General features: G+C 39.0%; 1 protein-coding gene across 3 annotated transcripts in view; it reads left to right on the top strand.

The window, feature by feature from the left end:
• The first annotated feature begins 12,655 nt into the window (after positions 1 to 12,655).
• Positions 12,656 to 25,650, top strand: part of adgrd2 (adhesion G protein-coupled receptor D2) — a 49,741-nt gene continuing 36,746 nt past the window's right edge. Inside the window, exons 1-11 of one of the 3 annotated variants that reach the window (XM_067519970.1) lie at positions 12,656 to 12,772; positions 12,889 to 13,018; positions 13,224 to 13,281; positions 13,437 to 13,676; positions 13,760 to 14,389; positions 17,296 to 17,418; positions 18,643 to 18,737; positions 20,588 to 20,878; positions 22,515 to 22,626; positions 24,818 to 24,952; positions 25,231 to 25,339. In XM_067519970.1, the coding sequence (XP_067376071.1) occupies positions 12,974 to 13,018; positions 13,224 to 13,281; positions 13,437 to 13,676; positions 13,760 to 14,389; positions 17,296 to 17,418; positions 18,643 to 18,737; positions 20,588 to 20,878; positions 22,515 to 22,626; positions 24,818 to 24,952; positions 25,231 to 25,339 (1,838 nt within the window). In that variant the 5' untranslated portion in view covers positions 12,656 to 12,772; positions 12,889 to 12,973. Of the gene's footprint in view, positions 13,019 to 13,223; positions 13,282 to 13,436; positions 13,677 to 13,759; positions 14,390 to 17,295; positions 17,419 to 18,642; positions 18,738 to 20,587; positions 20,879 to 22,514; positions 22,627 to 24,817; positions 24,953 to 25,230; positions 25,340 to 25,650 lie in introns of those variants that run through there. The other 2 variants (XM_067519969.1, XM_067519971.1) reach the window with 2 other exon arrangements.

Genomic DNA, 25,650 nt, shown 5'->3' with positions numbered 1-25,650 from the left:
CAAAGCAACAGATCATGACTGGAATTTAAAACAGTATTAATAGGTTATTATTGATTCCATTCTGACAAAACAAAAACAATTACTTAGGAATATGAGTTATGATTATGAGCTCCTGTTCAATCAAGAATCAGTTGTGTTATGTTCAGCAGGGATAACTACCTAGAAAAGAAAAGAATACATACATATTGTATCAAGAAAAAAGTGACAGAAAGGATAATGGCAGAAAGAAAAAAGAAAAAACAAAAGAAAAAAAACAGAAATTCACATTGATACAGGGACTCAAACAAATATGATTACACTACCATCATGTGTTCACCGTACTAGATCTAGTTTCAGATTATTCACTATAATTAAGGATTTAAAGGTTTTAAAATTATATAGTCCATAATGCCAGACGCCAAAATAAACAAATCAAACTGAGGAAACATAGTCTATAATATTTCATAATTCTGCCTTCTGTTTTCATTTCAATCAGTATGAACTTAGCATGTGCCATTATACAATTTTGTCTTAGCCACACTGGCCACAAAGAGAATTAATAGCTCTTGTCAATTCCCTACAAAAGGAAACATATATATTGAGTCAACACATCACCACCACTGTCGCTGGTGGAAAACTGTAACTCTACGGTTTTTAACCAAATGCTGTATTGGCAAATGAACCATGTGCTGTTCTGGATGAACTGTCCCTCCAGAGAGAGGGGTGGGCTCAAGAAGACATGGCCAACACTGGACTGGGTTGTCGCTTTCTCCCTCTGTCTTTCTCTTTGTGCCAGGCCAACACCATTTATTGTTTATAAGGCTGCTTTTAAAGGCAGTCTCCATGGCAATGTTGTGACCCCTGCTGCTGTCAGCTCGGTCCTCAGTAGCAGGTCTGATGGATGGCCAAGGGGTGGCCATAAAGACTATCTGCTACTGCCAGATTAGGACAGACAAATGTGGCCCCTGCTTGCTGACCAGCCAGGAATGTTTGCTTACAACAGACCATTCGCCATTTTCTGTCCACAGATTTACAGACACGCATCTACTCAGCCTAGTAAGTTATATAGACAGTGCAGTTTTGTGCAGGTTAAATAAATCAAAAATGGCAGTGTCTTACTGTATGGGACGGTGTAATTTAGGATTAACTCCAGAAAATTAACGGAAACGATAGTACATTAAAACATGAATAATAACAAGAATTACAATAACAATGACAAGAATATGAGTTTCCCCAGTCACAGCTGCTCCAATTCCATGTTAGTGCTCTGTGAGCTTAAGATGTTATTCATATATGTTTGTGTGTGTGTGTGTGTGTGTTCGTGTGTGTGTGTGCGTGCGTGTGTGCGTGTGTTTATGCTAGATGAGTCAACATCACCCCTGGGTGGGATAAAAACAGCTAAGTGAGTGAATTGTTAGTTTGTTTCTGTCCCATCTTCTAATGCTTTACAAGTCTTGCACTTCTGGGAAAAGCCTTCCTCCGCACTCCACATTTAGGTCACTGGTCTTTTGTGTTCAACGATTCGAGCCCACCAAGTGTTTGACGTTTCCATACCACTCTTACAATCACCAGGTTGTCATGGAAATACACTGGGTGGCACTACACTGGAGGGAAGTGGGCAAAGGGAGGAGGTCAATTAGCCTGGCTTCTTTTGAGAGCTTCTGCCTACGATGGCCAAGTCTTTTGATTAGGGGAGATTTGACCAAAGGTGTTTGTTGACTTCGGGCAAAAAGCAGAACAGATCACTCCAAAACACTGGGAAATAAAAGAGCACTATTCATCACACACAAGCATCGTTAAGGACTTTATTGTTTCCATGTGGTCAAATACATGGGTTAGATGTTAGAATTATGTGGCTGACTGTGTTGAAGCATCCACCAAAGAGGTGAATGCCCTCTCCCGAATGCTCAGTCAGACGCTGATCTGCAGTGTGCAAAACACAGGGTTGACTTGGAGGCAGTATAACAACTCTGAACAACCGTTTGCACATTAAGCTCAGTGCCAACAGAATGAAAAAAGTCTGCATGAATAAACACACACACACGCACACGCACACACACACACACACAGAACTAGCTTAGTTTCACTCTAGCCTGCAGATGTGCGAATATCATGTCTGTATAAATAATAAGAGAGTGTGCACTCATGCACCTAAGCATTTAAGTGCACAGTACACAATAAATGCAGGCAGACCCAGGACACAAAGGGGAAATTTAGACTTTATCCTTGCATATTTTCAGAAGAGACATCACCCACAGGTTGAAAGGAGTAAAGTAGGTCAGGGATGTTTGAGCCTGTTGTGCTAAGCGTGTTGCTTGGGAATGCATGGGGCATCTCTTGTTCTGTATTTCTGTTGACTACCACTGTTTTTATGACCCAGTTCATTCATTGGATTGTAGTTGACCCACTTCAGCACCTGCTTGTTTTCACCAGCTGTTGGGTTTATGACTTTGCGAGTTTGCAACACCAGAGCTGGTGTTGAGGTTCACAATTCAGTTTTTTTTTTTTGGATAGAGTTCTTGAGTTGGCTTAGGGTCTAAGAAAACAAAATGTATTTTTTAATTCCGATATATGTAGTTGGCTTTATTAAGACTTACTGTAAAGGTTCTACACTTTACAGTGGATTTTAGAACTTCGTCTCTGAATACAGCCTGTTGCAGTTGAAAACAACAAAACAGATACAGTACATTTGTGGTATAAAAAGCTAAACCATCAGCTGATTCTCATATTAGTTTTCTGTATTAGTTTTCAATATTTCAAATTGTCCCAGTGTTATTTCTTGCAGCTGGGTTAGACCAATCTAATTGTTGTGTGGACATGCACAGACTGGGTTTGATTGAAATTAAGAACTTTCTTTTTAGTTTTGCAGAGCACTGGATGGACTTAACAGAAATGCCTTGTAGCATTGCACAAGTTAAACCTGAAAAGGGCCTAATCAGCCACACTCACTAAAAATTCCTATGGAAGTATGAATATGTCACATTTCACCTGTTCATTTCATATGTGAAATCAAAGCATCTCTACATTTTGTATATTTAAAAGTTATCTATTGATAGTCTTGTGTTTTTTGAAAATCATTTGTACATTTGGACGCTTCTTGTTTACATGTTTAATCCACTTTTTGTAAGTACAATCTAAGAACAGAACAGGCAACTTCTTTAGAGGTGCAACTTGCTGAGGCTTCAAAAAGGTGACAGCATTTATCTTATAAAGTAAATAAGCAGCGCTTGGTACCCCCACTTCTTAGAAGTACTCTAAACCCTGGAGTTGGTCTATGTGATGATGCAAATCTTTGAGTAAAACACTCCGGAGATAACCAGGAGTTTATCCTGTGAGCCCCCTAGTACAAAGTCCAAATGATGTGCACGAGCTTGTGCATGGAGCATGCTGGTCTGTCTCGAGATTTCTATCAGTCGACTGCTACAGCGTCTTTCTTTTTTTGGATGCATGGCTCCAGTGTCCTGTAAACAAGACACCATGTTGTGCCTCCTGTACATACAATCAGCAGAGTTTCTCCAGTGAGAGGCTTCAGACTATCACCTGCTGTTTGACACACGCAAAACTTGGGACAGAGTACATTTCTGAGAAGCTCAAAGCTGAAATGTTTCCTTCCCTGTGTTTTAAAAAAAATGTACTTTTCTGATATAGAAGTATTTAACTAAAGCATCCAACTGTTTGACACTGATCACAAACCAGGGAAGCACTGTGAATGGGGTGAAGCCTCATCTGCTACAATGAGGGATTCTGCTGAGGGTCTAAAGGCAGACACAGTTCCAACATGTCTTGGCAGTTTGTCGCTGGGAAACCTTGTTGTCCCAGATTATTTGTGCCTGTGCAGCATGTTGGACAGGACAACTCTCATTTGCAGTACCATGGTGGGATTAGCACGGTGGAACACTAGTACATTCTGGTGGGAGGTACCATAAAACATCCTAATAGTGATCTTATGATAATGATGATTAATGTTTGATGATTAATGATGATGAATGATGTTGTATTTTTACAAAACCACAAAAGCACACAAAGAGCTTTTCTTTTTGTATTGTCTTTAAGACCTGTACCATTAAAAAAAGTAACAGAAGAATCATTTTTTACATATTAAATAAAGTAGGTCTTTGCATTTTCTCAACTAAATAAAACATGTCTTTACATCACTTCAGGAGCATCTTTGATCAGAATGTGGATATAAGATATTGTGATTTTCCCCTGCAGGCGGAAGATGGACTGGTCTGAGGCCGTCTGTGTAGGGGCTGGCTGAGGGTCTCTCTTTCATCCTTTTCATTAAATTTACTGAATATACTTGATTGAATTGACAGAAGCATGATCTCCATGTCCCAAACACGTCTCAGTTAATTAAGTAGTAGTAGTGGCTAGGAAATTATGCTGAAGGGCTAGACACTGCATTCACCCTTTAAATTGTTCATATGTGTGTTTCTATACATGTCATAGCAAGGAGTTGGTCTCTTGCTGCTGTTGTACGTGATGTGTGGTGGTACTAGCCTGTGGTGTGCTCACGCTCTAACTTTCTGCTGTAGATCCTCAGTGAGTGAAACAACTGAGATTTACATTTTAGGATGCAGCCCCTCATAGCAGGGCCTGGATTGTGTTGAATCTCTTTATGGGGTTTCTTGCATGTGGGGAACCAAGGTTGATAGGCATTTATCACGGCACCATGATTTGTCTTGTGTGTTTATCATATGTTTGAGCTATTCTCCAGGTTTGTTTTGCAGTTGTGCTTGTAAATCAATTACTTTTGCTTGTGTTTCATGATAGTGTTATATATAGTGCAGAAAAGTGAATGAGGCTGAAGTTTCAGAGTCGCATAACAATACCCAGAGGGGTAAAAGGAGAACATGCCAGCTTCAGACAGAAAGGGCCCAACAAGTCACCTGGTCTTTACCACATGAACAATAAATATAGACAATGTACTGTACATGTCTTCAGACATTGTCCCATGAAATTAAAAGGAATTTTGTATTAAGATACACAACCTAATAAAGACCAGGTGCTGGTCTTTTATGTGGTGGTTACGTTTTATATGCGGCCCTCACATGGCTTTACTGCAGTGACACAACGAAGTGGCATCTCGTTCTGTGTGTTTTGTTTGCAGTCAGGCTGAGTTGGAGGTTTAAACACGGCAGAGCACGCTAACTTATTGTGTGTATTTTTAAATAAGTATTTTTAAATAAGTAATATATCGAGAGGAGTTCATGGTTGACTCAATGACTGTAAGGTGCTCAACACCCCAAATCATCACCTCCACACCACTGAGCTTGACAGTGGTTAAGAGGTGTTTCTGCTGATAAGCTGTATTTGGTTTTCGCCAAAATGGCTCTGGGCATCAAGGCCAAAAAAGTTCACTTTAGACTGTCATGTCAGTCAGTCATGTGCAGTCATGTTCTTTTTAAATGGAAGAGACTTCCTCCTGGCAACACTTCAAACAAACTGTACTTGTTCACTCTAATTCTAATTGAACTGTCGTTGACTTTGTCTGAGCATTGCAGTCTGAACTTGGGGTGACCACGCTGGGACGTCCACTTCTGGGACATGTTGCCTGGGAAGATTGGAAACTGTCATGAATGCTTTCCACTTCTGAATGATCTTTCCCACTGCAGAACATTAAACCCCAAATTGTTGAGCAATGGTTGATGATTAGTGGCAACCGCAACTGCCCCTCTTAAATTCTATGGAAGCAGTAAGGGGGTACTTATTATTGCCTACATGTTTATCGATTTATTTTTCCTTCATTTTTGTTAAATAAATAATCTTTCTTTTAAAGAGTTTTTAGTTTTGTTTTTTTGTGTGTGTATGAGGTTTTATCTGCCAAATGCAAAGAGTTTCCTCTTTACAATACAGTTTATTTCTTTGGATGCTGGATTTCACGGTTTACATGTAAGATAAATTCTAACTTGCTTACATGGGATTATCATGTTCTTTAAAAGGCAATAAAGGAACATGTTACGTCCACCAGTGCGTCCAAATCATTGTCACAGAAATGCCTAAACATGTCTCGGACAGTACAACTAATGAAATTAAACTCATTTAATACGACAGTAACAATAATTCCCTTTTAAGTAAGGTTAGGACGTTTCATTATTCTTCTAACTCCATTAATAATATTAATAATAATAATAATAATGACAAAAATATGGTGGACAAAATATCAGAAACACCAATCTGTGAAATAAAATGTAACAGCAGTGCAAACCGCATCCTTAAAGACAAAAGGTGAACATCTCTGTAGAAAATTATACCCTTTGTGAAGATATAATTTTTTTCCCGCAGCACTAGCAGTGGTACTGGTAAGTTCAGGTTTTAAAATAGTTTTGGAAGAGTTTTAATTTAAGTTAAGTTTAATTTTGAACTCAGGCAGAAATTTAAGGGACTTTAGTTTTTCACTTTACAAGATAAAAAAAAAACTTGAATTATATTTGTCCTTTTCCTTTTTATCTGAGTTGTTCTTTCATTCCACACATATGCTTTAAAACCAATAGATGTGATATTAGTTTTCTAAGCCTGTCACCCATGTCTGATGTTTAATGTGTTAAATGTTTGTGTGAGTCATTTTCTCACCAATATAACCTTTACTTGTAGCTCTGAAACATGTGTTCAACACAACTGAAAAACAGCTCCAGCTTCAGAGCAACTCTAGATTCAAACTACAACCTCACAGAGCAACTATGTTATGATGTTAAATTAATTTAATCTTATTAGTTGAATAAAAGAAGTTTGACTTTAGTGATACACTGAACATGGTGTGATTTGTTCCACAAATACAAAAAAATTATCAAAAAATGGGTCCTTGAGCACAGACAAGTAAAAGAGACAGATAAAAATCTCAAATTGTAGTCGTTTGGCAACTCTTGACCTATTTTAAATTATATTTTGTGCCTTTTTTGTCTAATTGTGATAATTTTGCATCTCTTGTTAGATATTTGGATATCTTGTATTTTCATTGATTTTGGATCTAAATTAGGTGGTTTATTTTTAGTTTTAAGATTGTTTTCAGTGTCTTTGTGATAGTGTTGGATCTCTGTTTAATTATTTTCCATCTGTTATTTTTTGTTACCTTAAAACCATTCCTCTCTTTTAAATCATTTTGGTTTCTCCTTGTTGTAACTTTGGTAAATTGTTACTTGTATTTGTCCATGAGGTTGATTTGTGTATTTCTGTTGTCACAGTGTGTGTCATCAGTCACTTTGTACAGAGTCTCTTATTTAGGGGACCCATGGGCCTGTCCTCAGCAGACGCCTTCAGTAATCTTTCTGTCTCCAGCAGAGTCTCTGTGCTCAAAAGGAGGAAAGAGAGCATGTGAGGGCTTCATTTCATCAGTTTGTATATGTAGAAGAGACATGGAGGATAAAAGTCTCTAGTCTGGAAGCGCTACTCACCAACAAAGACAAAGAGATCAGCAGAGCCGTCAAGAAAAAAGACAAGCTCACACCCAGGCCCACTTGGGACACTTTGGCTGAGCTCAACGAAACACAGTCAGCTCTGGAAGCGAGCCAACTGAGCTGTGTTGCTCTGGAGGAAAACTAGAAACACTGCTGGCTGAAAAAGAAGAAAGCTTCAGGAAGGAGCTTTCAGAGCAGGCATGGACATTTAAGGAGCTCAGTGAAAATGAAAGGAGAAAAAACAAGAAAGACACAAAGAGCTCTCACACAAAAAGATCCAGTCCAGATTGGAATTTTTCAAACTCTATGACATTTGACAGAGAAAAAGCACAGTGACAAAAAAATGGAGATGGAGGAGATGCTGCTGACCAAAATAAGGTGTAAGAGCCTACAAGGGTTTCCTCTGTTTTTTGCTGGTGTTGTGTATTGTAAGGTCAATTGGATTAAGAAGTATATGTATAGGTGTAGTGATGATGCCATTAGTGACATCATATGGGTTTGATGTTTGCCTTTGCAGTTTACCTTTTAAGTATTTGTCCAGTTTTGCTGAAAGGATCAGACAGGGACTACAAGAGAGACGGTAACTGGAGCAAATGAAATGACTACAAGATATTGGGCACCGCAAGGTTCAGTGTGTAGCTGTGGAGGCACACGGTTTCTTATAGTTCTGTGGATTTAGCCATACTTCTAGAAACTTGCTCGTTGAATCTGTTTTGTGAACGTGTTTGTGAAATTATTGTTCGTTAACTTGTACTGCAGCATTAGTACGTTATCATTTAAGTTAAGAAAAAAATTAAATGCTATACATTTTCGGCATACAACGATCTCTGGAGTGAAGTAATTGTTGGACCATCAGGTACGAGTAAGATCGCCTCTACATTAGTAAGAAACCTTCTCTACACGGACTAAACATGTGGATTACTCCTCAGCGAATACTGGAAAGAGAAATTGATCCAGCTAAATGGAATAAAAATCAACAGTTAAAGGCCTTGGAGAACGCTTTGCAAACTCAGATAGACGCGAGAAAGGTCAAGTTGGACCAGCTTGTGAAACAAGAGAGCAAGATACTTAATTTAATGGATGACTGACATAGTTAAGCAAGTTATTTTTATTTTGTGGTTAATCATTTCACTATAGTAAATCGTAATTGTGCCATCTGTTTATGGTAAATTGATCATGTGGGCCTGGGCGGCGGCACATGCGCACTGAAGGCTAGGAGGCAAATAAGAAAGGAAAAAGAATGGAGAACGGCAAAAGTTGTTGAGTTGGCACAAAACAGGTTTTGACTGTATATTACGATAACAAAGGACAAAGGTGATTAGTTCCCTGTCAATAATTGAGAGAAGCTCAGTTAAAGGACATTATGATGGAAAAGTGAACAGCTTTTGTCTGATGCCAATAAATCATCAAAAAGCTGCTCGGATCGACTCATCTGTTTTGTCTGGAAGGTTGTATTGATAAGAAAAAAGCACCAACAGGTTAACTTTCTCCTTACAACTATGGGGGAAAAACAAAATAACTAGTAATATAGTAACAGTAATATGGTAACAGAGTTGAAAGTAAGTCACCTGGAATCTGCTAGAAAGGTAAATGAAGACTACTGCAGTAATCTTCTATTAAAGGATTTGGACATTATACTTTAATCTTCTTTAATTTAGATTATATTGCCTTGCAGTGGAGATGCAGTGAAGGTTCCAGACTTTGGCCGCAGTGATGGAAATGTATGGTACATTCCTCATCGTGGAGTGTATCACCCTAAAACGTATAAGCTTTGTGTGCTGTTTAACTGTGGTGCTTCTTATCAGGGAACTTTAATTAAATGAGCAGTTCCTTCAAGGACCAAATCTTACTAGTACAATAATTGGTGTTCTGACTAGGTTTTGTCAGGAGCCTGTGGCCATAGTATTCTGGACTAGCTATGCTCTCAGGCGACGTGCAGATGACAACACACATCTGTCTGAAAAACCTAACTCAGGAGGAAGTGTCAGCTCTGCTAAAGGAAGAACCAGTGAAATTGAGCAGCCACATCCATAGACTTATTCCATTGCTTAGAGATGGAATTCTTTGTGCAGTTGGAAGGATCAGCCAAGCTGCTATGCCTGAAGAATCCAACACCCTGCTAATCTGGCCAAAGATCATCGAGTATCTCAGCTTATACTGGAGGTCATCCATGAAAGGATAGGCCATGATGGTCGCAACCATGTCTTGTCTATTTAGGCATCATTGAATCCGTTCCATTAGGAAAGTACTTGGTGCTACTTTCATCACTTTGAAAGAGCAGCTTTTGGATGAGGAGGGTCTGCTGACATTACTCTGTGAAGTGGAAGCCATTATAAACAGTCGGCCAATAACTACACCTTTCAATGATCCAAATGACTCGGAGGCACTGACACTAAATCACCTTCTTCTCTTAAAAACCTAACCATCCATACCTCCAGGAATTTTTCAGAAAGATGATCTTTACATCCGCTGTAGATGGAGACAAGTATATATCTCTTTGGGAAACGTTGGGCTAAGGAATATCTGCGTGAGTGAAAGGTTCAGTGTGTAGCTGTGGAGTTACTGGGGTTTCTTACCGTTCTGTGGATTTAGCCATACTTTAAGAAACTTGTTCGATGAAACTGTTTTGTGAATGTGTTTGTGAAATTACTGTTTGTAAACTTGTATTGTAGAATTGGTCCGTTATCGGCTAAGTTGAGAAACAAATACAATAAATATTCAATGTTCATCATACAACAATCTCTGGAGTGAAGTAATTATTGGACCATCAGATACGTGGCCTCTACAAAAAGCGTTCAAACAGCAGGAGGCAAAGAGGAAAAGAGGAAATCCAGCGCTCACAAAGGAAAAGATCCACCTTCAGGTAAGCTGCTGATTCAGCCCCTTCTTCTGATTCCAATAACCCATATCAGATGTTTGGACGTGAACCAAAATGTTATCTTTATGTTTAGAGTTCATGGAAGGAAAAAAGAAGAAAAAAAGAACAAAAACTTCAAAAAGAGTTCCTGCTCCTGGACTAGACCAGCATGAACCCCTCCCCCCCACATATCCCTTAACTCTCTACCCTGCTTCATATGAACTTCCTAATCTCCCCCCTAGCCTTACCCTGATTCCTCCATTCTACCCCCCGTCTCCTTTCTCTTTCACATTTTATTAGGTTTCCTTTAATTGTCCATACCCTCTTCTCACTGGTGTGAAAGAAATAGATCATGTGTGACTAAGTCAGGTGCACTGAAGGCTCTAGTTGATTAACTATTACCATGCGTTTGGCCAGTGATACACTGTACAATGTAAAGAAGATGACTGTGTGTGAAGAAGTTAGAGAGTTTCATTAGATAAAGAGTGGACAGCAGAGAACCTTTAACTTAACATCTGCTCTTACTCATCAGTCAGCATTCCTACTCCATCACTCACACTGTTGAGCCCTATACATGTGAAGTAAAGTACATCATGCAACCTGCTTTAACACCATTTATAGAATTAGTCACATTGAAAGGAATTTGCACTGATGCCGTGACATCACAAAAAATAAAGCACAGTTTTACTCAAAATCCAACAGAAAATACTAACTATAAAAAACATATCATCCACTACTGGTGTTTCTCAGTAGTTGACTTGGTTGAAATATAGGTCAGTTCAATTCAACTCAGTTCAGAGAAGTCAAATTCAGGCAGTTTATTTTCCCCACAAATGTAAGAATTCAAGTCAATTTAATTTTCTGCTCTTGTATAGGTGAACCAACACTTTAAACTCAAAAAAGACTCAAAAAAGGTTTCATTTTTTTTTATTTTATTATGTATTCCACCGTTAGAGGAGAAAGTAAGTGAAGATCTACAGCGAGAGAAGAGCAGAAGGTCGGTTCACTCTCCATAGGAGATAACAACAATGCAAAGGATTTAGTAATTTTAAATATATAGCAATGCAATTATATATACATATATATAATACAGATGTGAAAAATAATGAACATACTCGTTCTGTAGGAAAACCTGTTATCTATTTTACACTGAAGTAAGAAAACATTTTTTTCATACATTTCAACATACTGTCCTTTCTTTTCTGAATGTCCTATGCAGAAACTTAATAAAGATAGAATAAGTAGATATTTGACATCAAACATTGAAGTGAATGTGCTCTCACTGCTTGGCGACTTCAGGGTGACTGAAGGAAAAAAGCTGCTGTTCAGATAAATGAACAAAGATGAAAGCAGAAGACAGCAACAGGGAGAGTGATGGAGCATGTGTTTCGGTGGCATCGTGTCCAGTTTTTCACACGTGAGTGGACCTCTCAGACGAATACTAATGGCTGGCTTTGTCTCTATCGTTTTTCTCCAGATCACTGGACTCTGTGCATAAGGGATGTCAGGGCTTCACTGCACAGTTTGTCTCAAATGTAATATAGCTGTTAGTAAAAACTAAAATAAACAGGAGTTATTGACCGTATCTGGCATTTTGTTCTTCATTTTCTGTTTCATTAAAAGTGCACATGTAGTGTTGTGAAACATCTGGTCCTTGTGTACACCTCCTATATTTAATCATCTTTAATCTGCCAAGGAATGAAAGAGATTTCTTTCTACAAAAGTCATAGAGAATTATTGACTCCTACTTCTGTAGTCGTGTTACCTTAGTTCTCTAACACGGCGCTGTTTACAACAGAAACTGTTCCTGCAACACACAGATTGTTAGTTGGTTCACACAATGGACAAATCAAATCTTTGCGAAAAAGTCTACCAATAAATCTAAATTGAAAATATCAGTAATAATCAAAACTGAACTGAGAAGAAATGAGTGATTCCTTTTGATGAAAAGATGTCCTTCGTTTATTTCAGTGAGCAATTGGGTTTGCGTGCTCAAAGTTTAAATTCTGACATAGTTTAAATCTTTGACCTATACAATTAATTACCCATTAATCTGTTAATGAAAAAATACATTGTCTAATGCGGGAGGTTGTTGTCTTGTGAATGCAGATGCATTTAATGTTAAAGCCATACAAAGAAAAGCCATTCAAACAGACAAGCTTCATGCTTTACACAAGTGGTACTAATCTTTTACTAACAGTAAAGGGGATGTTCCAATCAACTTTAGAGAGTCCTATAGAGGGCATAAATAAGAGCTACTTGGTAAAAATGTCCGTTGCCCTGCTGCTCTTGATGAACTCTCAGTGCCAAATGCTTGACACTGCTTGCGTAAGTAGGGTTCTTTTAAAAAATGACTCTATTTGCATGACAAAAGCAGATGGCTTCAGGGTACTAGGGAGGGAGGGGTTAGGGGTCTGGGGGGAGGCAAGAGACAGACTGGGACTCTTGGACAGGCACACTGGGATTGCTGGCTCTCTCCCAGTAAGGAGAACAGAAACGGCCCGATATGCTAGACTTTGTGGCTGAAGACCTGGATGAGGAGGTTGGACTTGATTTGGGTTTGATTGTTCCACACATGTGGAACATGTGTTGTTCCCACTCTGGCCAAAGAAGGTCTCTGCTGTTTTTGAGGAAAATGTGAATTCTGTTTTTCTATAGAGAAGTACATCTGGATCCAGTGGAATTATTGTCTTCTAAATAAGCAGAGTGGTTTATTCTAAGTGGAGTCTACACTGGCTCAGAGATGACCGGAGTCCTACAAACTGGACTGATACTCTTCGCTTTTGTGGTAATAATGTAATTCTAAAAAACAACGAAAAGATTTTTTTCCAGTTTCATTTTTAAATTGTGTTACGTTAACTTGGAATTCTAATAATTACTTTGTTTTGAGAAATATGTGTTTTCCTTTTTTTTTTTTTTTTTTTTTTTTTTTAATGGATGACGCCCACTGTTGGATGCTGTTTTTAAAGTAAATGTGACCTTTTCTCCTGTAGATGGTATGTGAGAGTGAGCCAACACATAGTGGACCACACAGATTGGGGGACTCACATGGTGAGAAGCAAAAAAATACATGGACATTTTAGTGGCTCAGGGTTTCATACACTGGCCTTTCTTAGCTTCACTCGGTCTATTGATTGGTGCTCTACTATATGTTTTTCATGATATTTTGCTTGTGTTGTGCTTTCTTTCCCTGTATGACTCACAAGGACAATCCAGACTGATCCATCTAACGTCACACTCAGCTTTCCAGCTCTTCAATGACTCAATGGCATATTCCAGGGCTGAAAGCTTCTGTAGAGGCCAGTTCAGTTCCCTTGTCACCTTGGACCTTTTGGAGGACCAGGAAGGAGCGTTCGAGCTGCTTCGGCAGTCTGGACTTCATCCACCTGTCTGGGTCAAGGACCAAAGCAAAGCATCCTCCAAGTCTATTGCCCTTACCAAGCAGTGTAAGTGAAATAAATGATACAGAAAAGATATACAAAACCAAACTGCACTGTACCATCTGACTTGTTCTTTTGCTCTTATTCAGATGTACATTTCCCAGTTCTAAATTTCCCCAAGGAATCCCGTGAGGGTTTTGCTCGTGTCAACATGTTCTTCCCAGCCCTGTCAACTGTCAGTGTGTGTGTTCGAGTTCAGTGGGACCCAGAGTGGAATGAAGTGTCCACTATCTTCTCCTACGCTGCACCTGTCTTTACTAATGAGTTTCAGCTGCGGGGCCAACTGGACATTCACGGACGGATCCTTTTGGCACTCATCATCCATGGGAAGCATCTTCCATATAAGGCATTCTTTCCCAATGATGGAGCATGGCATCACATCTGTGTCACGTGGCGCCGCAGCATTGGCCATTGGGCTATCTATGTAGATGGGGACACAAAGGACACGGGTTCAGTCACAGACACTTCCCAGGATATCCACGGAGATGGGATATTCATTCTGGGTCAGGACCAAGACTCCTTTGGAGGGAATTTTACAGAGCCATTTTTTGGAAATATCACTGACTTAAATATTTGGAATACGTCTTTGGAAATGAAGCACATCAGTGCTCTCAGTGCTTGTTCACCCATGACCCAGGAAGTGGTTTTCAGTTGGAACCCAGACAACCTTAGCAGTCACCCAATGGTCAAAGAGATGCAAGCCCTTGTGTTTTGCCCAGGTAAGATTTCATATCTGTATAGCTCAGGGCTAACATCTTTCTATTCAGCATTTAATTCATCAACATTCTACCTCCCAGTGCCTGAATGTGGAGGGACTTATGTGGCAATAAGGTTAAGACCAGGAGAAAGGGAGTTAAGCTTTTCTGTAAAGCAACACAATGACTTAAGCACTGCATTGGCTATTTATGTAGAAGTTATTCAGTCCAGGTGGATTATTTTGTAATGTGAACCATGTATTTGTGCTACTGACTTTTGACAGTGTCATGATCAAAGATGAAACCTGGAATAATGAAACTGTACAATCAAGAGCTTTTCAAATACACTTTTTAAACCTAAGCACCATTTCTCCAACTGCAGATACCACATCATATTTCATTGTCATTGACACACCCAGATCAACCCCTACCCCTTCTGTTGTTTAAAGCAAGAGGAGTTGCTGGAGTCTAGGAGAGGAATGTTCATTCATTCTTGTCTGATGCAGGATTCTAGCTGCTCAACAGTCCTGGGCCTTTGTCCGTTCTTCTTTGAAGCTATGGATGTAGTATGTGGTTTAGCATTGCCTTACCCGAAAGAGATGTCTGGATAGGTAGAACATGAGCCCATGCAGTGATGTCAAGTAGAGAATTCTGTTTTTATTACAGTGCTGCCTGAGAGCCCAAAAATCATGCGCATCCAGTTTTGGCTTTCAGCCTTGTCCCTTACACACAGAGATTCCTCCTGATTCTCTGAATCTTTTGATAATATTTTATAATGTAGATGGTGGGATCTTCAAAGTCTTTGCAATTTTACGTGGACGAACATTTTTCTGAAATTGCTCCACAATTTCTTGGTGCAGTTTGCCGCAGATTGAGGAACCTCTGCCCATCTTTACATTATACCCAGTCATGTCACTGACCTGTTGCCAATTAACCCCATTAGTTGTCAAATCCTCCTCCATTTGTTTTGGATTTGTGGTAGTTACTTTTCCAGTCATTTTTTGCCCCTCTTCCAGCTTTTTTGAGATGTGTTGCTGCCATCAAATTCAAAATGAGCCAATATTTTCGATGAAATGGTAAAATATCTCAGTTCTTAACATCCGATATGTTGTCTATGTTCTATTCTGAATAAAATATGGATTGATGAGATATGCAAATTATTGCATTCTGTTTTTATTTGCGTATTTACGTTTCTTCCATTAAAGGGAGTTTTTCCTCTCCGCTTTTCTCTAGGGCTTGCTCAAGGGGGATTTGTTGGGTTTTCTCTTTATTCTGTAAAGTGCCTTGACATGACATTGTTGTGAATTGGCGCTATATAAATAAATAAAGTTGAAAAGAAATTAATACGTTTTCACATCTTTCCCACTTTTTTGGAATTGGGACAGATTTTTCCCGTATGTCACATTACTGCCATGAAACAATTTAACATGAGTCAATACTTTATAAGATCTTTGGCAGTAATGACAGTTAATGTTTAGTCTCCACCAGCTCCTAACACCTGGATTTGGGTAGTTTATCCCAGTCTTCTAGAAAGATCCTCTTCAGCGCCATCAGATTAGATATGAAGTGTCTGTGAACTGCCATTTCCAGGTCTCCCAACAGATGTTCAGTGGCATTTAAGTCTTGGTTTTTTTGAAGAACATCTCTGTATTTGGCTGCATTCATTCTCGTCTCGATTCTTACCAGTCACCCTTACTGAGTGCTGCTAAGAACACCAAAAGCTGTACAAATAGTGTTATTCCTTTGTCCTGATCTGTGGCTCACCACAGAATGGATTTGTGGAGGTTTACAGAGAATTCGTTGGGCTTGTTTTTGTCCTGATAGGCAGCATGAATTGTGGGACCATATACAAAAGCTGTGCCTTTATAAACTATTTCAGATTAGTTCAATTTGCCACAAGTGGACTGTAGTCTACCTCGTGGGAAGGAACTGGTGGTTCAAATATGATTAGTGCTTGAAATAAACCTATTCTGTCAATAGTTACTTGCCTTACGTGCCTCTTTGTTTTTCAAGGAGGGCCTTGCTTTGGTAAGCATCATGTCTCAGTAGTAAGAGAGTGTGGATGCTAAACTGAACTGCCTGATATCCAGACCAGTCACCCATTAAAAATATTTGTATCATGAAGCAAAAAAAAATAACAAATAAAGGCTCCAACCATCACACAGGAGATAAAGCATCATTTAGACTTTGACTTTTCAGCCTACATGTAATATCAAAATGTGTGCATTTCATACCTACTTTCTTTATATTTTCTTGTTATAATTGTGTCCTTATTTATTCATTTCCATGTATAATATTCTGTTTGGGACAGCCTCACATCCTCAGCCAGAGTAGCTTTGTGTTTTAAGATGTTTCTCTATGTTTCCTGTGTCCTGGTGCCATAGTGATTCTAAACAGACAAAGGGGTCTGTATATCTAGACATTATGAAAGTGAACAGTCTCAGATACTTCTAGAAGCACATTCTGATTACTAAACAGACAAAATGAAGGGCTGGAGAAGAAGAAAGCAAGGCAGCAAAGTAACGAGAGTGGGATGAATTGAGGGGATTCCCAAAGCTTCTGCAGTGTGGGGGTAGGATAGTAACGAAAAGAGCAATATGCTGTGATGACCTGTAACTTCAATTAACAGGTTTTATTTCCTTTCATAAGATTAATAAGATTTTATAAGGTACAATTACAAACAAACAATCACAATAGGATGTTCAAATGTTGATGGTTTATTTATTGCAGTATCTTTCATCTATACTCTGACTATCAATGAGCCCTTGATGTTGTTATTGCCATTGTTCTTTTGAATTAAATCTCAACTTTAGCTTGTTAATGTTCAGATTCTTTGACAAGTGAGGACCTTTAAACATGCTCAAGCTGACTTAAATGTTTTTGTGTGTCACTTTGTGTATGTCTGTGCGATCTTATGAATGTGTACGCAGCAGGGCAACAGAGGATGGCGCTGCAGGGCTGCAGGACACTGCACAGCTGGTCAGACCAGCTCCCACTGTTCGGCCTGACAGACTGCGCAGATACACTGCCATTCGTCTGCAAGAGCAGCAGAGGTGAGCCTCGCATGCAAATTCTTAATATTCACTATTTTTACTAGTTATACACTCTGGATATTTTGACTGTGGTGTAAGTGTATAGTTTAGCCTACATGGGGTTATTAAATTAATGGAACAAATCCAAACAGAAAAAACAGAAACCCCTTCACCTAATCACTAACCATACAGTTCAGCATCAGCGATGATCGTCCCAAAACAGTTTGACCATTGCTGTTTTTCCACAAAGTGGGATTTGTATCTAATTTCCCCAATTTCAGTACACCACAATGTTTGGGACACAATACCATTATGTAAATATTTGCTAATCTGTTAAATATCTTTCGTATACAATGGATGCAATTTATAGCCTCTATTTCTAATTGTTGTTCTTAGGTCATGCTCTGCAATCTTACCTTTGCAATCTTTGTTAAAGTAGGTTTCCCACAATCTCCATACAGACACTAAAACCAGTAATGAAGAGCATCTACCCACGTTAACTGATCTTAATAATTTTATTGGAGAGAACTTTATTGTCACAAGTGTGGAGTTTATTACACATCTGTGCCCATAATGTGTACAATATTTGGTTTTTAACACAACAAATTAATAAACATGCCACCCAGTAAAGCAGAGTGTCTGACAGATGTGTTTTGATCAGTTTTGGAAAACAACGATGGTCTACAGTACAGACAGATAAGCTGATCCTGGCTGCAGACTGACAGACACTGAAGAGGGAGGAGAAGACTCATTGTTGGTTTTGGTGTCTGTATGGTGATAAAAAATACCATTAATTTAGAAAAAATTACTTAAATTATCCTATATATATATATATATGTGTGTATCCTAATATATCTTTTCATATATTAAATAATTTTGCTTCTACCATCCCCATTTCTATCGTCACCGAAGATTTTCAAGGTTCGTCTTTCCTTCATACTATGGTATAAATTCTTCTTGGTTTTCTTGGTCCACGTGTCCTTTTACCAGAACTTTTTCAGGACAGAAAGTTTCTGTGGACAGTGGTCATCAACAAATATAAACCTCAAATTCTGCAATGCACAGTCAAATGGATAAATGATGGGTCTTTGACAAGAATGAGAAAAAGAAATGAATGTTGTTTGTGTTTCATTCTGGAAATAGTGATATTGTGGTTACTTTTGTGGTTTTTAGAGTGACTGATACAACTAATATAAATGTAAATATTTTTGCCTTACATCATCCACTCTAATGTTTTTGGCACAGAGCGTTACCTGAAGTTGAAGCAGATGCAGGATTCTCATAGTTCACAGTCTACTGCCTTTATGAACCATCTGATGAAGCTTTCCAACAAAACTCAGGTATGTAAAGTCTTTTACCTTCTTTTAGCCTCTGATTTCTGGTTCTACTTCTTTAACAAAGCTATATAAATATTTTATATTAGTTTTAGTTTCATAATAAAATTATGACCTACAGAGCATTCTTTTTTTCGTTTGTTATGTTGCACCCTGATATTAAAATTGTTTCAATTGTATTTTCTTAATCTACATACTAGTATTCCATAATGAATTATGGTAAAAAAGTGAACACAAAATTTTAGAAATGGCTGTAAATATATTAAAAATAAAATATGAAATATCATAAGTTCATAAGTATTCAGACCCTTTGCAATAACACTTGAAATTTAGCTCAGGTTCTCCCATTTTTTCTGATCGTTGCTGAGGTGTTGCTTGACTGATACCTGTGGTAAATTAAATTAATTAGACCTGATTTGGAAAGGCACACACCTCTCTATAGAAGGCCTCACAGGCATACTGTATCAGAACATGAGGTCAAAGGAAGTGCCCACAGAGCTCAGAAACAGTATTATTACAAGTCACAGATCAGGGGAGGGCTACAAAAAAAAAAAATCTGCTGCACTGCAGGTTCCCAAGAACACAGTGCCCTCCATAATTCTCAAATGGAAGAAGTTTGGCACAACCAGGACTCTTTCAAGAGCACCTAGCCAAAATGAGCAATCAGGAGTGAATGGCCTTAGCAAAAGAGGTGACCAAGAACCTGATTGTCACTGAGCTCCAGAGATCCTATGTCGAGATAGGACAAAGTTCCAGAAGGACAAACATCTCTGCAGCCCTCCACTGATCTGGGCTTTACGAATGGTTAGACAGAAGCCTCTCCACCCTCCAAACACACAAAAGCCCACGTGGAATTTGCAAAAAAACATCTGAAGAACTCTGAGACTGTAAGGAACAAGATTGAACTGTTGGGCCTTAAAAGTTTTTGCTTGTGTTTGCTTGTCACCTGCCCGATACCATCCCTACAGTGAACCATGGTGGTGGCAGCATCATAGTGTGGGAGTGTTTTTCAGTAGCAGGGACTGGGATACTGGTAAGGGATGAGGAAAACCTGAATGTAGTAAAGTACAGAGACCTCAGACTTGGCCGAAGGTTCACCTTCCAATATAACAATGATCCTAAGCACACGGCCAAGGCAACACAGGGACAACTCTGTGAATGTCCAAGAGTGGCCCAGCCAGAGCCCTGACTTATACACTATTGAACATCTCTGTAGACAACTGAAAATGATCGTCCCCATCCAAGCTGATTGACCCGGAGAGGATTAGCAAAGAAGAATGGCAGAAAATTCCCCAATCCAGGTGTGCAAAGCTTGTCGCATTATACCTAAAAAGACTCAAGGCTGTAAATGTGGCCTTTTAACCGTTTCACTTTATCATTATGGGGTCTTTAGTGTAAATGAATGGGAATAGTAAGGAATTAGAACAACCATAGTATTAGGCTGCAACATTACAAAATGGAAAAACTGTTAAGTACTGTTAACTAAGGGGAAGTGATTGCAAGCCACAATTTTAGCAAAGTCTAACGGAAATGTTCCAGACATGTCCCCATGTTTATAGTTTGTTTTTTAGTTTATGAGACAGCTCATTTGGCTCTTATGACATGTACTAGTTTTGAAGGCCTATCCCGATTCATATGGGATATTAAAACAACTGCCCCTCATGACTGTTGTGAGGGAAATCTCAACAGAAATCCAACCTGAAAGTATGTATAAAAGGCCTCTTCTAGTGCTTTAATGTCGAATTAAGACCTGGAGCAGTTTCATTGGCTGTCAATGGTACCCTATGAAGTATTGAAATATTATAACCCTTATGTTCATAATAAGAGAGAAATTAAACCTGGTTTTGAATGAACAGCTAGTGTTTGGACAGGAGCCATCAGGCGAGAACAACCTAGCTGAGGTGTCCGCCCTGCTAGATATCTCAGTTCAGGCCTTGGAGAACACCCAGCAGGAGGGACTGCAGCCAACAGACATGGTGTCTCTCATCCAGCTGCTGTCTCTGGCAGCTGATATCCCCGCACAGCCACTCTCTGATGCCGCCAACGCAAGCCATGACAGCATCCAGGAGCTGAGCCAGCACTTCATCAATGTGGCCGACAGTGTCATCAGTAAAGACAACGCCCTCAAGTGGCAGGCCATCAAAGAGGTAACACAAATCATAGAACCACTAACTGTATCCACTTTACTGTAGCTCTGCACTGTGAGGGGTTTTTCAAAGGGAGATATTTAAGAGGTTTGCAAATCTGTTTAGTTTATGCTTGCTTCTCCCATGTTTATGCTTTTCTGGCAAGTTTGAAGCAGCAGGGGGAGATATCCAATCATATGTAATCTATCTAATCAGGGCTTGCTGAATCTAACCTAACCTAAGTCTCCCAATCTAGGCTCAAGACAAAAGGAGACTGCAATTGTTATTCTCTCCCAATATATCTAAGACCTGTAGATACTGTTTTGAAAATGCAGCTCAACGCCCACTTGTTTCAATGTGCTTTTGTTTGACTTTTACAATCATTGTATTATGTTTTTGAAAATTTTCTATTACCTTTTCTCAGTGTTTTATTGTAAAACACATTGTGTTGTGTGTATGAATAAACTTACTAAAAAATATATTTTAGTAAGTTAAACTGAATGTATTTGAAGTTTAACAAATGTTAAACAAACACATCTTGCTATGAACTGGAGTGGCAGACATTGACACTGCAAATATTCTTCCTCATCTTGCATGATCATCATCATACTCTATTGTTTAAAATATGCAATTCCAGATTTACCAGCAGGGATGTGTTGGTGGTAACCAAGACAACAAAGTTTCCTTTTGCATGTTCAATTATAACAATAATCTCACACAGAAAGATCTCTGACAGTACCTATCTAGAAACTCTCCCTGCATTGCTGTAATCAGAAATACAGCAATATCAAAATAATACTAGTTTTAATCCATATCACATTTCATGTTGCTTTGCATTTCAGTTAAAAAGAGACAGATAGACTGATAACAACTGCTATGTCAGCTCCACAGCACTAGAGGCCAGCATGCTTCCATGGATAAACTTAGAGGAGCTTGTCAGCATTGGAATGATGCAAGTACCACAGAAATAACAGAACAGAGAAAGACAAATACTGTACATGCCTCTATATGTATCAATTAGCACATTGCTCAAGTATCCAATCACCAATGTTTTAATTCTGACATGTTTGAGAAAGGAAGCCATGCTCCTGTGTTGTCTCCACTTCTATTATCATTTTATGTTTCTGGCACATCTGCCTCTGCACCATTATGTGTGTGGAGTGTATAGATCTGTATAGAGGTTGCCTTTTAAGTGTTGTGTTTCCCTCACCACTTACCTCCTTTGCCCACCCCTCATCCACCACCACCCACCCCCCAAGCCTCTCAGCGCTCCAAGGCCACCTCATCCCAGACTCAGTGAATGAGCAGCATTCTGAAATACTGTGGCTGTACTCATCCACAAACCTCCCTCAGTCTGCCCCCAGCTCTGTCTTCAAGGCTTATCCCTTAGATGAGCATGCCGAGTTCAGACTGAGGGTTTCAGAACTAACAGTGGCTAAATCCACATAATACCGTGCATCACAGGCCTATCTATTGAACTTTGTGCGCCCTCTTCAGCCAAATTGTGCATAGACGCTGGCAAACAGTTAAAAGCACTGAAAGCATTTACTTGTTGTGAATGGTCATTTTGAAATGAACTCCTTTAGCTTTGGCAGTTGTGGTGAGCATGGCCAACTGGCTGAGTGCTTCTTCGATGCTGGTTTTCCATAATTTTTAGGTGGTGAACGGCCCCATGGATGTGGTGAAGAGTATTGATCGGATGGTGACAAGCCTGAGCTCTCGTTTGATGGCAGAGACTGATCATCTGACTATTCACAGCCCCAATATCAGTGAGTCTCCCCCTCACACACACGCACACACACACACACACACACACACACACACACCCACACACCACACACACATTAAATATATGTAAATTTGGGACCCAGCATCTGGTTCCCAAATAACCTGTATTACCTGATTTCTTACCACCAACAGTCCTTTTGGCAGGTCCCTTAAAAAAGCAGAGTTAAATTGACAGAACAATAGCACAAACAAACAAAAACCTAATCAAGACTCTTTAATAACTGTTTCTCCAGCTTGAGCTCATGTAATACCATGAGACACGGGAAAGAATCTTTTAACATGTTTTCTAAAGACGTGGCTCCGTTATAGTATCAAGATATTTAGTTTACTACTTCCACTCCTTGGGTGATTGTAGCTCAGTTGGTAAAGACAATTGTCCAAGCCGGGTAGAAATTGGGGAGGCTTGTGTCAGGAAGGGCATCTGACGAAAAAACTGCCAAATCAACAAGTGGACAATGATCCGCTGTGGCAACACTGAACTCACGGGATAAGCCGAAAGGGAAAAAATAATAAATAAATAAATCTTTCCACTCCTGATGAGGATCACATTTCTTTTTTCATGTTGATCTTCAAACTAAGACATGATTGTTTAAATTGTCTGCACTCATATAGCTTTTTTCTACCTATTGGTACTCAAATTGCTTTACACTTAACACACACTCACACACCGCTGAGGGAGCTGCTATGCAGCTGGCCAATGCTCACACAACTGTGTAATAATTGGAATGTTGTAGAAGATCATAATATACATACCATACAAATGAATCAGCAGTGGTCCTTACACTGATCCTTGAGGAACTCACATTATACACTTCATGTTAGCAGCTGTGAATCATTTATTTATTAAAACACTGCATTCTATTTAAGACATCCATGCCAGCATGCTAGAAAAATGCACTGTCGAAAGTTTTGAAAGACGAACATCATGGTTGAATGTATCAAATGCTTTACGCAAATCTAAGAACACAGCACCAAACACTCCTCTGTTATTAAGATTAGATTAGATAAGGTTAGATTTGCTCAATCAGGAGTTACAATGGTATATTTCCATTCACTACAAAAATATACTGTATTAAAATAATAAATTAATCAGATTAGCAATATATAAGGAGTGAAAAAACAAAAACCGTAGTACAAAGATGAAAAACATCTTTACATTTACAATGCCGTACAGCAGTAATCATTTTAATCACTTGGGTTTTACTGGTCACAGCCCAATCATAACGCTGACCTCCAACATTCAAGTACCCTTTTGAAGTTTTTACTTATTTCATTTGTCTTAATAACCTGGTATTGTAGGTGTAAACCACCTGGTGGTTTCAATGTTGTGGTGGACAGGGGTCAGGATGCGTACCCTGACCTGTCTGTGCCTACACAGCTCAAGACAGAGCAAATTGCAACGTACCTGTCAATTATGAAAAGCTTTACATTTTTCCTATGTTGACCTCTGTCCACATCAACATTAAAATTATGTGTTAATGCTGTGCCTGATCAGTGTAGATATAGTAAGAATGCATAGTGTTTCTGTGCAAATATGTACATGAATTGCAGAAATATACAGCTTCAGGCACTGCACTTTGAGTCCATTGCACCACCTACCTACTGAAAGCTTTGAACTGGCTTCTCTAACACTGTTGGAACAGTACAGTAATACCTATTGTTTTAAACACATCCATTACAATTCAAAAACTATCTGGCTAAACCTGCATTCTAACTCAATGCAGTATATGTTAGTGTCTTTTGCTACATCGTGGTGTGGTGGTGCTGATTGTCAAGTAGATTGCTGAGATAAAATAATGCACAGGCAACAATCTTACAATCTATCTGGCAAATATGCAGAAGTTGCTATGGTAACTCTGTTTCAGCTCAGGTAATCAATTCTGATTGAAATTCAAACTATTGTCGTTTTTATAGTGTGGTTATTAATGTCAGGTGAACAGCACACAGAAGCCAGACAGCACCATGCAACAGAAACAAGAAAACACATATTTAAGTTAGTGTGATTTTTTTTTAATTTGAAATGCAACAATACATAAATGTGTTTTGTAAAAAAATATCTACCGCTTCAAAATTGGCATTATGTCTTAATACCTTGACATAATTTTCATGAGATTCTTTCAGGTGAGAAATTGTGCAGCATCTTAATGTGCTTTATCTTGCTACTCTTTAAAGAACTGAATGTGCAGCAGCAGAGGCTACAGGAGAGTTTCAGAGTATCAAGCTTCTGTGGGCCTGAGACAGATAAAAGCACCAATCTTGACTGTATTTCAGTCCCACATCAGAAGATACAGGATCTCCATAACAACGGTAGGTGTATGCTGCATGAACCAATCAAGTTTTTCCACTTCCACTTACAGAAGAGAAGAACTATTTTATTTACCCAAGTCTTGCAAGTGAATGCAGTGGACAATGCACTAGCATTAAAGTTGAATGTATAGTATGCATTAACCCACCTCCATTGCCAAGGTCTTGTATTCAAGTGCAGAGGGAGGCACATTGTTGGGTTTTCATCTAAAAAAATAAGTGATTTTCCTATTAATATTGTTTTATTTGGACTTCGTTTTGCTGCTATGTTGAATGTGCAGGATTCCATAAGGTCACGCTGGTCAACACATGGTACGGCTCTCTGCAGTCTCTTTTCAGTCCCAAGGAGAACATCACCATGGTTCCCACAGTCACTGACGGCACCCAAAGGTAAAACACAAGCCCAAGGGGAGCAGAAATGCTTTTTGTTTTCATGTCACGCTATGGCACGTTTTTTTTTTTTTTTTTTTCTTTAATAATGCACGATGTGAAAAAGCTAATTAAACAACTTGTGGGGTCAGGATTGACTGAATGAACTTTTTTTTTTTTTTTGCATTTTTCCCTGAAAATTTGGTTTTAGGATTTCACTGATTCTTTGAGAGTTCCAAGATGAAGCCTATTAGACTAACAAACGAATCTGTGACAGTCAGTCTTATTAATGAGCTAACATTAATGCCAGTGTAGCACGGTGGTGGAGTGAT

Source organism: Channa argus, chromosome 11 (assembly GCF_033026475.1).
Source record: "Channa argus isolate prfri chromosome 11, Channa argus male v1.0, whole genome shotgun sequence".
Lineage (NCBI taxonomy): Eukaryota > Metazoa > Chordata > Actinopteri > Anabantiformes > Channidae > Channa > Channa argus.
Note: the sequence above shows the minus strand (reverse complement) of the source record. Positions and strands in the feature narration are given on the sequence as shown.